The sequence below is a fragment of the Buteo buteo genome, chromosome 8, assembly GCF_964188355.1.
Source record: "Buteo buteo chromosome 8, bButBut1.hap1.1, whole genome shotgun sequence".
In the NCBI taxonomy this organism is placed as follows: Eukaryota; Metazoa; Chordata; class Aves; order Accipitriformes; family Accipitridae; genus Buteo; species Buteo buteo.
In genome coordinates, this window is record NC_134178.1 from 5,905,735 (window position 1) to 5,924,592 (window position 18,858).

At 35.3% G+C, this 18,858-nt stretch overlaps 1 protein-coding gene across 12 annotated transcripts in view; it reads right to left on the bottom strand.

The window, feature by feature from the left end:
- The window catches only part of DMD (dystrophin), a 1,298,312-nt gene that overhangs the window by 269,534 nt on the left and 1,009,920 nt on the right, over positions 1 to 18,858 (bottom strand). For all 12 annotated transcript variants that reach the window (XM_075033523.1, XM_075033524.1, XM_075033521.1 and 9 more), the window contains one exon: positions 12,893 to 13,047. In XM_075033523.1, the coding sequence (XP_074889624.1) occupies positions 12,893 to 13,047 (155 nt within the window). The remainder of the gene's footprint in view (positions 1 to 12,892; positions 13,048 to 18,858) is intronic.

Sequence of the window (18,858 nt, forward strand, 5' to 3'; positions counted from 1 at the left end):
TTGAAACATCAAGGTTCTTCAAGCCTGTTCTTTTTGCAGAAGGAACCAAGCTCACCTTTTAAAAACATTTTTTTCCACCTAGCTGCTGTTATTTCTGAACAGGAGGCCTAAATTTAAATAAAAGGCTGATTAAAACCAACTTGAACTCTTGTCAGCTCAAGGCTTATGTTCATGATTGTATTTGACACAATAATCATCATCATATCTTAAGACCAAAATCTGGTTGTCAGTCCTTGACTTAGTTCTGCTTTTTCCAATTAGCTGAAAAATTGCATCCCAGCTCATCTTCCAGGAATTATGTTTACATTTATAGTTTTTCACAGGTGAAAGGACATGGCAATACATTCTAAAATGCTAACGTGATAGCCATTTTCTTTTTTAATGTATCCATCACTGGTAAATTGATTTGAGAAGAAAAAAAAAAAAGTAGCAGCACACATACTCAAATGATGTTGCAAGAAATAACTCATGGAGGGGGGAAAAGTCTCTAGAAATGTGAAGACATAACTACAGACATTTTTCCAGATGAATACTTTTGAAAAGAAAATTTTAAAAAAATTCCAGCCTCTACTTTTACTATCTATTTATTAGCAAGAAAAGAATGTAACTTTTGATTATGGTATGGTTAAGGAAACGATATTAACTTCTGATCCTGAGACAGGGGACGCAATGACAAATCATTAGGTGATATCCCCTGTGCTCTGTGTTATCCCAAGGAATTCCTATGGATGAAACACTTAAATGCAAACATCTTAGTGCCTAAATGCTGGACAGACAGCTAGGACAAGCACATCCAAGAGCACATACGTATATCCAACCGTTTGAAATAAAAATCACCTTCCTGTCCCATAAGATCTGGTATTGAGCTCTGTTACACTGTCACTATAGCACTGCATTATGATTTCCTACATGAATATCTGAATCACTAAATGATTCCCTATTTCATGTTTTCCTTTTTGCTCAGAGAGGTCACGGCTCAGGTTTTCTAACAAGGTATACAAGAACAGTGCACAAAGCTCAAGAGGGAAAAGTTTCTGTTTTATCTGAGACCTGTATGCATAAAGTTGACTGCAGATGTGAAACCAAATCTATATCCACAATAGAAATCGCAAGAAAATAACTGAGGAGAAAGGGGTGGTATTGATGTAGGTTATGCAGGCAGTGGACCATTATTTGGCTTGGATATTACTTTTTTCAGATGGTAGTAATCTTAATTTTTCAAGCTCTACTCTAGCACTACAAAGGTTTCCTAGAAATTAGATTAGAACAATTACGTTAAGAGTTTATGGAAGGAAAAATAACATCAAACATTAAAAAACAGAGACAGGTTCTCTCAGAAGAGTCATAAGAAAGCAAAACAGAAAAACTTTTAACTTTCTTAAACTCAAATAAACACTGGAGATGGCTGCCTTGTGTTGCAAATGACAAAAATTAAGTTCAGCTGACACTAACACATTTATTAGGTATGCACAGGTGGACTACAGGCAACCCGTTAACCTCCTTATTAAAAATACAAACAAGTAAATGTATAAGCATATTAGTAAAAGAAAAAAAAAAGAAAACTGTAGCATTACTTGATCTCCTTCATTTCATTCTGCTATTGCGGCGTGAGGTATGTGCACAAGACTGCATATAAATTACTCAAAAACGTTATGCAGAAATGCAGTACTAGAATAGTCTTTCTCACAAATTCCATGTATTGCAGTAGCCACAGATCTCAAAATTTCCCTATTTTACTGAGTGATATATACTGTACAATCTCTCTTTATCTAAAGGATAAAAATACTGAACAGTCAGGGAAATAAATAGATATTTTAAAATTCACATGGCGTTACCATGACACATTTTTTTACTGGTCTTTAATATATTTATGTGCTATTTTGATTTCTTATATTAACTTCTGTAATTCTTTCTTGATTATCTGTACTTCTGATCTAAAAAAGGGCTATCATCTGCTATCTAATACCTGCAATATAGTTTGTCTCAATTACTTGAAATTATTCAATATTTTTAATGACAACTGTACATTCAAATCTGATCTCTATATGATTGTTTAATGTGCCACATCTTATTCAGAATGACAATCTGAACAAAAGCAGCTTATTTATCTTACTAATTCTAATAGTCCCAAATATCAAGTAGGGTCATTATTCTAGTAAATTTGATATGACTGGTCCATTTGACCAGTCTGAGCTAAGTACATTATATATGTAGTAAACTGTTGATGACACCACATGAATATGTAATTATGTTCAACAATCTTTAATATTTATGACTAGCTAAATGTTGCCCCTCCATAATCAGACAGTATCCAGACAAATATATATCTAGAAGGAGAAACCACCTATAAAGACTACATATACATCTATACAAATACTAAAGTGTTTTGTTTCCATCAGAAACAGAAATGAAGCCCTCTTGCAAATGGGTACTCAAGAAGATTTCTGCTTTCATGCGTAAATATCACTCTACATTTCTTTATTAAGTGTATTATGGACCAACAAAAATCAGTGTCTTTGAGAAAAATACCTTTGCCAACTTTTTCTTAGAATTAACTGAAACAAAAGATGAGAACTAACAATAAAGCAATACAATCTATTTACTACCCACAAGTTAAGCTCCTGTGCAAGGAGCTATTTAGGAACCATGGCAGGGATGCAACATTTTGTTACAGAAACCTCTTGAATGAAACGAAACCGAGATTAAGAACATATCATGTAGTCAATGTAAATAACATTCAACTCTGAGCATTAGGAGCCTGTCCCAAGGAAGCAGCACTAGGTGTTACTCAGTGCATGAACCAACCATTGGGAAAAGGGTGTGAAAAGCAAGATGGCAAATTTATTTAGATTAGTCAAACCCAGGAAGAACTGTGACTAACTCCAGATGGAACAAGTCATTGGGAATGTGATAGCAGAAAGATTCAATAGAGATGCATCCAAAATACCAAACACTACAAGGAAGATTTAAATTCAGTATATACTGCTGGGTTCTGAACTAGCTGTAGCCTTGAAGGAATTCGGTATTTAAAATCAAGATGAACAGCTTAACCAAAATGTCAATCTGAAAGATTACTAGGAAAAAAAAAAGAAAAAGAAAAAAAGAGGTATAACTATTATGTCTATCTTTAACTCACTCTTCTGATGCTGGCTTGGGTACCTCGTCCCAAGCAGCACAAAGGAGAGTAACATCAGGCATAAAATGATTAAAGCAGTGACATGATGTGAAAACCAATTTAGCCAAAGCAAAATTTACTACAAATGTTGCATGCTTCTACTTTTATTTTCCCCAGTATGAAAAGAAGTAACAGTGACAAGCGTCCACAGCTCCAAGGGGTCAGCACAGTATAAAAGGAAGGGTGTCATCAAAGGCAGACCTGAACTATGGTTTCTTAGTGCCATCTTACTTGAACAAGTCTATTCTGCTCTCCTGTGGTGTTCCCCCAGGAACAAAGAGAGAGGACAGCCCTGGAAGAATTGCCTCCCATCCCTTGGAGTAAAACCACACTGCGAAACTTAGAGGTTGACTACCACAAAAACAAATCGACCCTCTTGGAATCAGTAACGGTATATGGTTCTTAATGGAGCAATAGACACTATTAGTAATTAATTAACATAGCTGAAGCATCAGCCTCAGACATGCTCTACGCACCAAGAACTCATAGAAATTTCTGAACTGTTTACCATTACTGATAATAAACAGCAGCATCTCTTTCAGATTTTAAAACAAAACAACAAAAAAAACCCAAAAGCAGCATATTTAAGTTATGTTGTGGGGTACAGAATATGCATGCAAGTTAGACCTTAAAAAGAACAACCGCTAAATTAGAGTCAAATCTAACTTGACATGAATTAAAAAAATAAGAAAGCATGTAAATAATAGGAAAGAAAACACAAAAAAGAAAATAAGGAAAATAAAAAAGAAAACATAAGATACTAATCAGATAAAATGCAGAAAGTGGGAAATGGGTGTTGCAAGCTTGGCACTTCAGGTAATTCTAAGAAATTTGTTTTTACCATATACTGTGTCAAGTGAACAAATGGAATCTCAAAAACATGTAGCGCATTTTAAACAGCTAAAAATAATACTTTTTTTTCTTTACCTACAAAAAGTGGACCTGTATAATTCATTGCCACAAGGCACTATTGTGCTTAAGCAGATATGTATCAGATACATAACTGATTACATATCTTGCACAAAGGAAGAATCTGCAGATATGCCAGCCAGAGTGATAATTTCAAGAGCTATTATTTCTTATCATTTGCAGGAGATAATATTTCTTATAGTTTGCAGGAGATGTAATGCTTAGTAGCTGGGGGAGAGCTCTACATTTTTTTAATTTGTTAGGGAATGCAGCACAGTACAGTTAAATTTGGGGTATCGGTCAAGATCTGATGGAAACTGAATGCTAAACAACATGAACATACTGATCTTTTCCTTTCCACAAACTTCTTGCTTACTTACTGTTTCCTCTTCTATGTACCTGTACCAGATACACCTTAAAAGCTCTGTTCTCAAGATGTACCAGTTTAATCTCACCTTTCCTCAATGATTTCTCACCACCCCTATTTTAGGACATGCAAGAAAGTTACATTGCTAATTCTGTTGCTTTCCTACCTGCCCTCAGTATTGCCACTTCCCCAGGTCTCTGCCTTGGTCAATAAGAGTCACAATCATCAGCCTTTTGTGCCACTGATCCTCATCCGGAATGATAACGACTCGTTGTCATTTGTCAATTCCTTTGTGATTTTATATAAAAACAACATGTGGTTGAAATTTCATTCATAATTAAAACACAGCCACCCAACAAAAGGCAAGCACCAATATTGTCAAATTGAAACATTTGGTGGTAACTTCCAAAGAGAGACTAAAAATTTAATAGGCAGACTGAATTATCCTCTCAGTTTCAAGCATGACTGACAAGACAGTGAGGGGGAAGGTTACACTGCCTGCACAGCCGCTGATCAGAAGCTAAACAATCATGAAGCACCAAAGCTTGCAATAGCAAAGAAACGCTTTAAAAAAAAAAAAAAAAAAATCCATAGAAAACACTGGGGAAAAAAACCCAAGGCTATCACAAGAATAATAATGCAAACAAAAAATGACAACTAAGGTCAAATTCCTTTTTGCTGGCAGTCTGCTAGTCCATCAGCTTTATTAATTTCTGTTCAGTTGTTTGTTTTAAAGGACATGAAGCCTGATAAGAAGCCTATTGAGGGGAAAGACATTCATTTGTTGCAATAAGCTTTGGATGAGAGCAGTAATCAGTTTGCTACAGTTTGTTAATTTATCTGCAGACTAATAGGAAACAGATTTAAGGTTGGACTTTCAGGGCACAGAGCATTAGCTTCTGTTCTTGTCCAAATACAGACTAAAACTCTAATTACTTCAGAAAAATCTCACCTTTAAGAAAAAGAACAACACATTTGTCTTAATCTTCCTAATGGAGTAAGAACAAAAATTGACATTTCTGTTCTCTCTCTCTCTCTTAAAATCAGGCTTACTTATGTCTTCCTTAGTACCTTGCTCCTCCTGCACCTCCTGTGGATGCAAAAGAGTGAGATTTCTCAAATGGACTGTTTCTTTGAAATGTCTATATTAAGCTCCGATTATGATTCAAGTTAATGCATGAAACCGCTCTCCCTTTAGAATTCTGTGCCATAAACTATTTCATGATTTTGTCCAGTTGGATTTCACTGTAACATGAGAACTGTTCTCTTTTTCATCAGAAAGGAATAAACAGCATTTAACACACCATAAATATGAACAAAGCAGCAGAATTCTATTTCACTCAAGACCAAAATATAAACCAAGAGTGAGAAAAAAAAAGAACAACTGTCTGAGGAGTAAGGATTGGTCTTCTAGATGTTCTACTTTCACTTTTCCTGCTTAGTTTTAATTATTAACTTGCTCTCAGTATTTGAATCTGAAGGCCTCTTTGCAAAATGCCAGTGCTGTCCTCCTTTTTAATTGTCTATAATGAAATCATTAACATTAGATTACAGTTAACATCCAAAATCACTAAAGTATCAACCAGCTGAACTCATGGTATCTAAAAAACCTCAGCAAGCCACTTGTGGGACAGACAAGTTGAAAAACCCCAACTGATTTAAGAACACCACCACTTTTCTCTTTGAGGTCATTTCTGTTTGTCCATGGGAGGACCTAGCAGACCTACACATGATCTATTGCCTTTCTGGAAGTGATAAAGGTAGTAGTAGCCTACAGATGTGTCTATTCAAGTGGTGGGAACATTAAGTTTCTTCACGCTGATATTAACAGTTCTAAGAAACACATCCCTGAAGTCACAAAGATCCATAGATCCTTTTTAGTCAAGTACTGTATTACTGACACTACCCTCTCCCGAAATAACTCAAGAACCCTTTTCTTTTTTTAATCCTAAAAGAGTTTCTCAAAAATCACAAGAATATGTTCACAAAGGTGGAAATGATGAATCACACCATATTCTGGGTAACATTGCTTTTTCAGCTCATCCTACCAGCATTTTGAAAGCATTGCGTATCCAAGACTATCCTCTCACAAAGTAAACCACAAATATTCAGTACCCTCAGCTGACTTCTCATCTTGGATCCACGTACTGGTGTCAGTACTGCACAAAAAGTACAGTCAGCTGTGTGGAGAACAAAGGTGAAAACTAGAATACAAGTACCTAAGGTGACTTTCAAGATCTCCTACTTATAGGAGGTTCATCTGGCATTTTTATTTATGTTGTTTTATATTTTCCTACATGTGCCTGAAATGTCATCATTCTTAGGGGCATTAGGAAGAAAAAATAACAAAACAATCTTAACTGATGTCATTGCTGATAAGCTTGAGATTATATTTCGTACAGAAATATTTGTTTGAGAGTGTAGGCAGACAGTAGAATGTCTTTCAAATAGGTAACCTCTCTTATCTATCAATGCCAAACAATCCCTCTCTCCCAAACGGCCTTTTAGGTGTACTTTTAATATGGATATGTTAAGGGATGATATTTAACCAACTAAAACATAAACCAACAAATATCTCAAATTAAACTCACAGCACCTAAACCTTGCCAGAGTAGTCTCTGCACCCTTTTTATAGTCCTTTTTTGAGGGTGTGCTATTTTGTTTAAAATAATAGTAACAGAATGGAACAAAGAAAACAAAAAATACTTTAATCCTTTTTCTGAAAACAACTCTTAGGAAACTTCAAAGATACCCATACTGTAAACATAAAAGCCTTAACATTCTTGCATCACAAGCAGCTAATAAAGAGTTTTTCTTTAGACTTTGCCAACGTTACTAACTCTGCTGGAGAGTAACTTCTGAGAAGCATGGAGTGCTGTACTGATGAAGTGAGACAAATTAGTTTCATGAAAATTAAAGGGTTCTTGTACCCTTTTGTGTACCGGGAAAGACGTTAGGACCCCATATAAAATTCAGACTTTCCAGAAGAGTTCTGGATTAAATGCTTTTTTGAAAACTTTGTTTCTCTTCCCATTCAAAAGAACAGTCAACAGACCTACATTAGTTCTTCAGAAAAACATGCTGACATACAAAGTTATTTGCTCCTTAACATAATCTTAGGTGTGACACCTGAGACTGCAGAGACTCACTTTCATTCAATGTGAATAGTTCTACTGACTAAATAAAAATACTTAAGTTCTCATAGAATCAAAACTGAGCAAAGTTCTCAAAGACAGCATGTGACAAACACCTAGACTGAAAATTTACTTTTTTAAACAATAGAAGCAACAGAAATAAACATGTATTATCAACATCTCTCACAAAACAAAATAATGCCCTACAATTGCAATGTTTTCCAGCAGTCTTTGCAATTTTAAATTAGTATCTATTGTTAAGCTGGTGTAAATAACAAGCTTCAGCATGACATACCGGTTGTAAAAAAGCAGTCACTCTACATATCTACTTTCTTAAGCCTCGCAAAATTATTTAAAAAAAAAAAAAGCAATAAATCACCACAACATGACAATAAAAGATAAAAATTATCACATGATGGTTTCTTTGGGGAAAAAAGAAATAATACATTGGAAAATGACATTTGACCATTGTCAGCTTCATCTGAAGTCTTACATTTGCAATGATTTCTTGCTCACACCCACACAAATGGAGCTCTATAGCCAGGACAACAACTGCAAGCACAGACGCGTAAACAAGCTTCCCCTATAAACAAGGTTCCCATGGCCACTTCCATTTTTAATTTAGTTGTTTCACTGTGCTCAAAGAAAGTGTGCCTGCACAAAGAACTATAATAGCTGTTCATATGCATGGTATTATACTGATTTTAGCAATGCATACCAACCTTCAAAGCAATACAAGAATGGAAAGGAAATGGCCGAGTTTACTTGGAGAACCTAGAAGATGGAATGTTCTTTAAAGTAAAACATATTGTGAATTCTTTCCTTCTTGACTTCAGCAATCCAAGCCTAAATGAGCAAACAAGCTCTTCAGAGATGGCTCCCAGAAAGGTCTAGCTACTGAAACCAACTATGAATCTTCAGTATACCTTAACAGACTTCATACTCCTGGCTGTTGTTGAAGTGTAAATGCAGTTTTTCTCACCCAGAATGCAATTCAACTGTAAACACAAGTTCAATTACTTCTACAAGTGCCATAAAGCAAAGTAGTATTAGGACGGGTACAGTATATTAAGAAAACCCGTTTCCAACAGAACGGTCAAGCTCTTTCTGTGCAGGCAATAAAAGTATACTTAGAAACCATATGTACAGATAAAGTTTACATTCTAACAACTGTATTTTTATAACAAGCAACCACTGATAAGGAAAGGTTTGCTGCTTAAAGACCAGAACTGGATTATGACCTTTTTCACGCTTAAAATTACTGTTATATTATGAATTTACATAGGAAACAGATATGTATCATACTTTTGTACTGATTATGTCCTTAGTTTGTTTGGCCATTTGCATTTCATACTGTCCAGCTGACATGCAAAATCAAGGTGTTTGTGCAACTGGCTGCATTAGAGAATTAACACAATTCTTAGATAAATATGGGAGTTGGTATCTCAGACCTTTAAAACAGGTCGTCTAGAAACACAACTCCTTGCCACTGCCTCTCTAACTCCCTACAACTTAAACTAATAACAGCAACATAAATCTAATTATATATTGACTCTTCACTGTCCATACCCTGTGGGGGCGGGGCAGAGTTACTTTTTATGTTTTGACTGTTGTGTGTGTCCTGTATCTTGTCTCAGGAGCCAAAAAAAGCATCTCGAGCAGTGAAAGCTCTTAACACCTACTGTGCAGCCTGAGTTCAATGGAACTGGAGCATAGGAACTGGTGGGCGATGCAAATATTTGAAGATGTCTGTTAGACAGTGATGGGTTGGAGTCCTAACCAGTTCTCAGAGTACATTATGTAATTATTGTCATAATATATGCTCCACTTAAGAAAGATCCAAGTCCCTTTTTAGCTTAATATTTAAGTTAGTGATATTTAAACACATTTGGTGGATTCCCAGGAAAGGCACAAATTTAAGCATGTGTTTATATTTTATATGATAATTCACATAAAATACGAGTGCCCACAAAAGGAAGGAGTAACATAACACTACCATAACAAACATTTTTATATACAGTAAATTTCTAATGGTTTCCTCCTTCTTTGTTTTTTTTTTTTTCTCTTGAGAACACTTTAGTTCATCTGTTAGATTTATTTTTCTTAATGCAAGCAGTACAGATCACTTTCTCCTTAATTGCCTCAGCTTAAATAATATAGTTATTTCTTGGAAAGTCAATGCTTCTAAAGAGAAGAGGAAGAGACCTGTTTAGAAGTCATTCTGGCTTTTGCCCAGCTGATCAGTTCATGTGCTTTTCAGTGTATCTTTGCAGTATCGGCAACAAAAATAAAAATTAAAAAGTGGCGAGTAAAAAAAAGTGAAGCAACCATCAAGCACTCACCAACCTGGCTATTAAAGGAGTTAGAATGTTATTCGTTATAGTTCAATGTTATAAAACAGAACAGTAAGGCAAAGGGTAAACACACAGCAATCAGCTGCAAATCTACTTAAGCAAAACAAAACACAAGCTGGCAGATGTTGCCTTAATGACTAAAGTACTTGCTTTGGCTGAACTATTACCAACAGGCAAAGTGGAATTTTACTGCTGCTTGCCTGCCTGTTGTTTTACTGATCTGGTTCATGGAAAAGGTTTCACATTTTTTACACTGACACACAATTCTGATATTAATGGCAGGTTAGAGGAAAAAGAGTTCAAAACAACATAAGCCACTCTTTAATTTTTCTTTTTAAAATAAAATATCCACAAAATAATTAGGCCATTTAAATTAAGGATATAGGGAGAAGAAACCAAAATCTTTAGCAGAATATTTCCTCTTGGCACTCAAGACATGTATAAACAGTGATAAAACTATTTCTAAAATACTGGAGAAATGGTCAAGACTGTTATTTGGAATATATTTCTACATCACTGCGAGGTCACCGAGTCACTAGAGCACTACTTACTCATAGTCTAGATGAAAATAACACTCACGGACATATCTGAAATCATTGTACACGCATCTCAGTGGAGAACTAACCTTCCCTGGAGCCTGTGACAAACAGTTCACGTGTCTCCTTTCTACTGAGTAAATATTCTCTTACGGTTCAAAAGATCCCCAAAACCATAAAGAAACAATTTGTTTTGCTCTATGCAATAACCTGAAAGCTGAAGTGTAGAGGGAGGGAAAACCAAAACAAAATCAGAACAAATTGGCATTTAAGTCTTCCTAGGGCCCATGGATTCCATCTTCTCTTTTCACAGAGCTGCTTAACAAAAGAAATCTAGGAAGTTCTTTCAAGACCTCACTCAGAAGCTGCTCCTTGAGCAAAAGACCTGGCTACTGCTTCAAACAAACCTGAAAAATCTACAGGCGTAGAAAATCTTCCAGGTACAAGTCTTTTGCTGACTTGATGCCTTAGTGTGTCAATATTTATCCATGTCTCACAAAAGACAGATAGAAATGTGATACAGCCCTTAGAGAAGCTCGTCAACTACTGTTTGCAGCATGCTGCTGCTTATTCAGGTTCCCGAATCACAATAAGCCTTACAAAAATTATACACAAAACTGTGAATTAAAAAAAATATTAGAAAGGGAGTAAAGTCATACAATCAAAAACTAGGAAGTTCTAGTTTTACAGTTACCTGTTCAAGCTTAATCCTATCCTTTTGTACTTCTTAATGGGAAATGTCAACTCAGTCACCTAAACTCAGTCTCTTCTAAAAGATAAAAGATTCACCGCAGTAATTCATCTAACACATGAGCTGTAAACAAGTCTGTGGGTTTTGCAGAAGCTTGCAAGGAGCGTGTCTTGAAGAATTTGTACTCTCTGTTAGCCTAATACTTGGCTGACTCCATGCAACAATGGCAATTCTCACAATTAGGCAACATTAGACACACCTGGGTTTGTGCTTGAAGCATTAACAGATTTACAGATGCACTCTCAGCTACAGTTGCCACCTGAGCATCCACAGCAGCTATAGACATATCCTGGACTTCAGGATTACAAAGCCAGCTCGCCAACTGGGGCTTGTAGTTCTACATACAGACAAAAGCAATTTCCTTTGGTTCTTCCATCTAACCCTTTTGAGCTACTTATTTTACCTACTCATGGAGGATACTTTTGAGCATTAAGCACCCAGCCTTTCTCATCCAGGAGCACATGTTTCTCCCCAGCCTGTTTCTCAGACCACAGAAAGCAAAACTTTTTTTCTTAAAAATACAGTACTACTAATAAGGCTAAAATGGCTACTACTATAACAGGAGAAATGCAAGCAGATACTAACTGAACGTTTATACTAATTTCTCAGTTTAGTTATTGGTCGTCTTAAAAAGAAAAATCTTTCAAATTATTATATGGCTTTCTTTTAGTGGACATCAGTAGCATCTCTTCTCTCATTTGAACCTTGAGTCAGTGGCAAGTCTGCTTCAGAAAAAATGCCATTAAAGTGACTCATTCATATGAATATCAAGTCCATAAAAAAATTAAACAAAAAAAAGTGGGAATAAATTTCTGTAGTCATCAGTGATTTAAGTAACTGCCATTATGCAAGAAGATCTCCTGAATTTATTGTGTATTTAACTAAACTGACTTTTCTGGCCTTGTTCATCGACTTTAATTAAAAACATGTAAGATCTAATTCAGTTCTAGTTTCAGTTATAAGCTATAAAACTTAATCCAAGATACTGATTAAAACAACTTTGATTTAATTTTTACATATCTCATCTAATGCACAATGATTTAAAACTCTTTTACTACTATAAAGAAAGTAATTTTTATTCTGCAGTATGTTCTGATCTTATAGATGGCGTATTGGATGATTCACGATTTGGTGGCAAGCTGCAAAAATTGCTTTTAGTAAGGAATTGGTATCTAAACCAAAAACTGCAAGACTGTGAAATGTAATCAAGAATGTGATCAAAGATCTAAAAAACGTTCTTGACTAGAGATTTGCTTCAAATGTACAGGATAACATTTCTACTTGGAATCTGCTTCAGTAGGATATGTCTGTCATTTTCAGATTCAGTTTATGACTCAAAACCACTATAGCGATTGTGATGTGGAGATAGTATATATAGAAATATGAAACACTTTGGTTTAAATATTTAAAATATATAACTTATCAACTGAAGTTAGTTGCCAACTGGTTACAGCAGAGGAAAATGGGCAGGAGGCAAAATTTTATTTGAGAGAATTAAGTAACATTCCAAAGACTTATTTCCAAAAAATATGACAGAAGATTTGTCCTTTCTCACTATAATCATGTCATTTTCAAAAGTTACATCTTCTGTTATCTCCAACCAAAGCTGGACAATAAATGTTAATGAAGTTTTACAACAAATCTAATAGCAGAATTTATATCCTACCTCTTATTAATGGCAGCCCACGTTGCATTAATGTTATCTGTCATCAGTTCTACTTTTCTGGTGTCATCTGCTGAATAATCGCGGAGCAGCTTAAGTGCCATGTCATTTGCCACATCTACATTTATTTGCCATTGTCGTATTTCTTTTGAAAATTGCTGAAGTAAAAAGAGAAAGAAAAAAATAAACCTCAGATCACCATAAAATGATCACACACATTGTATGATTATTAAAGAAGGAGATGAACAACTTATACCATCAATATAAAAAAAAGGACTTCCTCAGATTTACCGGTAACTAAGGTTAGAGTCTTTCTAAATGTTTAAATTCTTTTAGTCATAAGACCACAAGAGTACTTCTGATCTCTGAGAGGACCAAGCAACCAAATTCTAAGTGCTGGACAAAACATGACAGCTCAAATTGATAAACACTGATTAGAATGTTGATTATTCTTTCCTGAGACACAAATAGATGGATGCTTTATTATGCATTATGCAAACTATCACTGTTTGTGATGTTGAATTATACTGAGATGAAAAATACAGTGAAATAATATGTTCTGTTTAATTTTCTTTTTTATACTGTGAAATAATACGGAGATTTGGTTAATTAATACCTGTGCTTTCACGTTTTTAAAAATTTATTTTAGCCAATTGTTTATGTAATTAGTGCCATCTACTGGAAGAGCACTAAATCTGCAATACAGCAAAATACTCCTGGTAAACCTATCAATATCTTTATAATGCTAATTTATGCTTCTTAGCATTAAGAAAGCTTTTTAAATCTTGGTCAGTCTTTTTTTCCCCTTTCCTCTCCTCTTTCTCCTCTCCTCCTTTTCTTTTCCTCTCCTCTTCCCTCTCCTGTCAACCTGGGCCAGCTGTCTCACTACAGAAGCAAGCCAGGAAATCCGGAACACTCATTCAGCCAGCAACCAGCTCTCAGGCATCTTTCCTGTTAGTCTTTTTCTCAGGGCAAATTTCCATATAAATGCACTGAAGCTGCATATTTAATCCATAATGTCTAACAACAAAATGAAAGAGCAAAGATAATTGATGGCCTACTTGTACTTTTGTACTAGGCAAAGAGTACAACTAGCCAATCAAAGCGACAATGCAAGGAGAAAAAAAAGGTTATATTTATAAATAGAAAGTAAGTTGCATGTAAACATTAGAAGCTATCAACAAAACCCAAACAGTAAGGTGTGACTGTCTTTATTGTTGTGCTTTAATACACCAGTCAGGAAACGTCTGTGAAGAAAAAATATTTTTTTTCCTCTCATTCTCCCAAAGCAGTATTCCTTTCAAAATCTTGTTTTGACTCAGCTGAAGAATTCTCCACACAAAGCTGAACTTAAATACGTAATCCCTGATTAAAGAGTCTAAATACTAAGTAAAAATAAATACATTTTGAATGTTTTGTGCACTTATGTTTTCATCTCAGAAAGTCTGTAAGTTGATTTTGGTTAAGTTTGGGACTGAAATGTATTTGATCTTTGATTAGAGTACAGGTGGAGTTTTGGGGGGTTTTGATTTTCCCTCCAAACTCTTACCTGTTAAAAAGTTGCTTCAACATCTCTACATCCTCTCCATAATTTAAAACTGAAAGCATGCATTTCCTCTCTTTCCTGTGTTATTTCTTCATGAGGGGGCAGATCACCCAGTTACAGTGCCGCAGATAATCTCAGGTACTAAGACAGCAATGTGGTTATTTGTTTTGAAAAGGGATCCTACTTCTACGAATCAAATATTAGGAGGAGGCTACTAAGCCCCACTGCCAAAAACCATCTCAACATGTTATGGTTAAGCTCACTTCAGCTGAAGGTACCTAAAAATTTTTTTAAAGTCATTCCCCTGTGTTAAGTATGGAGATGTAGCCGGGAGAGGTGATAATTTTGTGGAAAACCACTCCTATTCCTTTGGAGAAGATACGGTGGTTGTATTGGAAATAGTCTACCAATTGAGGTCCTTTGCTGCCAGAATTATATACAATAAATATATAAATGTTAACATTTACATAAATATAATAAAATATACAAAACCAAAACCAAATGAATTCTACAGGAATTATCATTTCAGTTTTGTAGATCTTTCATAGCTAGTATCTGTTCTACATTTAGGTGTATCGATCTTTACTATAATCTACCTTTCTCTTTGTTTAAAATGATACACGCATACAGCTACTTTTTTGCGCCCAAAGAATCACAGCAGACTGACTGTTCTCTGCATTACATAGAAAAGTTACCAAAACATTTTGTCTGTATTGTAAATTAATGGCCTGTAAACTTTACTTTGAAAATAAGTTCTTTTTGCCCAGTCCCATGTGAACATAAGCGACCTTATAAAACCTCCCAAACCCGCTTTTATAATAAAAGTACAGAAAGATCCATTACAAGGTTATTTCCAAAAGTGTTCTCACCATTAACTTCAACATTAATCCATTAACTTCCTGACATTACAACGTTAGATCATCACTCAGGAAAGAAATGATGAATATAGAGAGCTTTGCCGACAGAAACAATTTGTATTTTCTACTTTATTGGAAATTGGTATGTAATTTTTCAACAACTTTGAGGAGTGCATGCCTTGCTTCAACTTTGCTCTGTGTGCAGACACCAAGAACAAAGTGTTGTGGTAAATGTTTTAACTCTCTGTCCTACCAGAGGCCCATTAACTCCTATCTTACATAACTATAATGAATATTTTACAATTAAATTCTTGGCATTATTTTTTTCTTTTTTCCCTGTTATATTTTTAGGTCTCATTTATCTTTTAGCTACTTAAGAACACCTTCAATTTTTTTTTTTAAAGGAAAATGTTTCATTACCTTAATTTTATTTTGACATTTTTTAAAGCATTCTCTTTGTTTTGTCTCTGTCATCATTGGAATTTGCTGAGTTTATTAAAAGCATTAAAGTACTAAGGTTATGCATTTATCATGTTACTTAGGTAAAAATTTATTTTTAATTAAAAGACACTAGTTGATGTTAGTAGGAAGAAAGTTTGTGTAATTAAGGATCCTTGATTAAAAACAAGTAAGGAAATTACAGCTGGGCTTTCTTCTATCCCAGGATTGCCCAGTGGAACAAAATAAATGACTCATAGAAGTTCAAATATAGCAATATGAACATACGGCATCATCCAATTCTAAGCATGTAAATTCCCACACTGAGCAGGTGTATATATCACAAATCTGGAAAATGAGGCTGTCTTTCTGTCCTTATTCTGTATATCTATAGCATGGTTTATTTATATACTTAGAGAAGTGGTTTTTTTAATCAAGGCATTCTGTTTCAGCTTCTGCATCATAGTAAATAACATTAACTTAACTGTTAACTGTTTTACTAAAATCCAAGCAGTATGCTGTCAGCCCTGGAATAATAAAAATCCACAAAATGCTGAGAGTGTATTTCATCCTACATTGGTACACAGGGAGTAGCAAAAGAGTACCTAGTAAGTTACCTCCCTGTAAGAAGATGACAAAGGCAAGCAAGATGATAGCCTCAGTCTTATCCAAAAAGCCAGGGCATAAAGTTCACCCCCCAGGCTATGCCAGTGGAAGGTTGCCTGGCCTCTTGAGTCCCAACAGAGCAAGGGATGTAACCAGGCTGCTATTTAATTTCCTGTTTAGATGAACAAGAAATAGGTGGTCAGTGAAGGAAAGGAAGGAAACCTTGTCTCCATCTTTCCTCCTCTTCACTTTGGCCATCCCAGCTACAAAGGTACAGAGGGAGAAGAGATGCATCACTAGCTTTTACCAAAACAAGGAGCTAAGGAGTGAACGGGCAATCCTAGCAGGTTTGGGTTTTTTTTTTAACGTAAGCTCAGTATCATATTAAGAAGAGACTAGTTCAGAGCTTATGTTCAGATGACTTGGGGACGGAAAGGAGCTGACTGTGTACTATTTATACACCTATAACCTTCAGCCTGCTGAGTTAACCATCTGCAGTCATCACTTAATAAACAAGAACAAACAGGGTTTTAATGGGTAAAGAGTCTCATTGGCCAGAATGCCATATTCTTATTCTCCGTACCTAGCCCCAGTACTTAGAATTTAGTTCTTAAATATCAAACTGAAAAAACTAGAATGAAAAAAATGCTTTAATAGTCAGCAAATTAGCTCTGCATTATTTTCTGATTCAAAGGAATGATATTTTTAATTATCAGCTACATGGTACCTCATTACTTTTCTTGTAAAAGTCAGAAACCAATGTATCAAATTCTATTAAAAACATCATTGACCAAATACAAGCCAGTTACAGATTTTTGTTTTATGCTGGCATTGTAAAAAAATAAATAATCAAAAGACTGGTATTGCTGAGCTTACTATTTACTTATGTGTAAGGATGCACTAACAGAAAAACATTACCACAAGCACTTATTAAAAGTTGACTTAGAGCAGAGGGGAACTTTTTGCACTGACTCAGCTGTCTGTAGGCAGACCTATAATGTTTAACAAACGTATCAGAAGAACACTTGGTGACTACTTTCTCACACCAAGCTGTGTTGAGATACAAAGCTGACAAAATGACTATGTCTGAAGAATTTATTTAAGACTCACACCGACCTCTCTCTTTCCCTCAACACAAATGAATAGAAATGACAGCTTTATTTTCATCAGTGTAACAGCAAGCCAAAAGACAGCATACTTATGCTAAATATTCAGGGAACAACAACAAAATATATGTGTTTGGCACAGAAGCCTGGAAAGCATTTATTTTGAGGACTTGATGTATTTCTAGGTCCTTCAGTTTAGATAATACCATACAGAAGAAATATAAAGCTGCTAAACTCAAAAAAGATTTCCATTTTCCTTAGAATTCATGACCCCTTATCTCAAGCATGAACACAACAGCTGATGCTGTCACATCTGAGAGGCTTTCATGAGGGATTTGACACAATAGGAATTACTGGCAGACAAAGATAATTCCTCTAGGAAGGCTGGCACAAAAGAAAGAGGGGAAAAAAAGAAGGAAAAAAAAGAAGAACCACCCCCCCGCCCCCAAGACAGAGGTGAAATTCTTCCAGACTTGAAGGAGAAAAGCTAGGCAAAACCAAACAAATTAAAGTAAATAACCCTGGAACAGTAGAGCTTGTTGATGTTCATAACATCATGAGGGCACAGCAAATTAAGATGGACTAGCTGTGACACTGAAAATATAATTATAGACTAATGTCTGTAACTTGACACAACACGTCACATTGAATCCAGACTGGGATGGAAATGGCTGAAGATACCAATAGCCCAAGTGCTTCATCTCTTTTAAAGAAGGAGTGAAAAGAATCTGCAGGTAACCTTTCAAAAACTCTGTTTATACATAAAGATATATTCTATGAATAACTATACTAGCATACTTTCTCTGTGACTTGGGGGATGGAGGAGAAGAAGGGCATATTCTTATTTCTCTCCTTGGAGAATGTTGATCCAAAAACCCCATGTTTTTTTTCAAAAAGCATCCACTCTTAGATGAACCTTATCTAAACCTCATATATTCTTGTAAAAAAGTGGACATAAACCCCATTTCTAAAACTATATTTTCAATTACTTTCCTAGTTAAATTAATTTGTGTTTGAGACATAAGACACTCCAAGACAATGACGTAAGACTGTGTTTGCACAGAACTGGTTTTTTGTTAATTGAGTCTTTGCAGAGCAGGGACATTGACTTTGTTGAAGCTTTTTTTTTTTTTAAACCAAACACTGGCCAGAAGCCAGAACTCTATCTCTACAGAAAGACAGTGACAAATGGGAGTCCTCTGCATTGAATGACAGTGGTATACATAATCTATAACTCTTTCCAATACATTAGTGAGTGATTGCCCTTGTTTACCATAATCGACCCTTCCCGAACGATGACCCTTACAGTATAATCTTAAATGAGAAAACTTAACCACACCTCAGCCCTAAAACAATGGGCTGATGAATGTTTTTATAGATCTTACAGGCAAGCAAAAAAAAAACCCCAAACCCCCA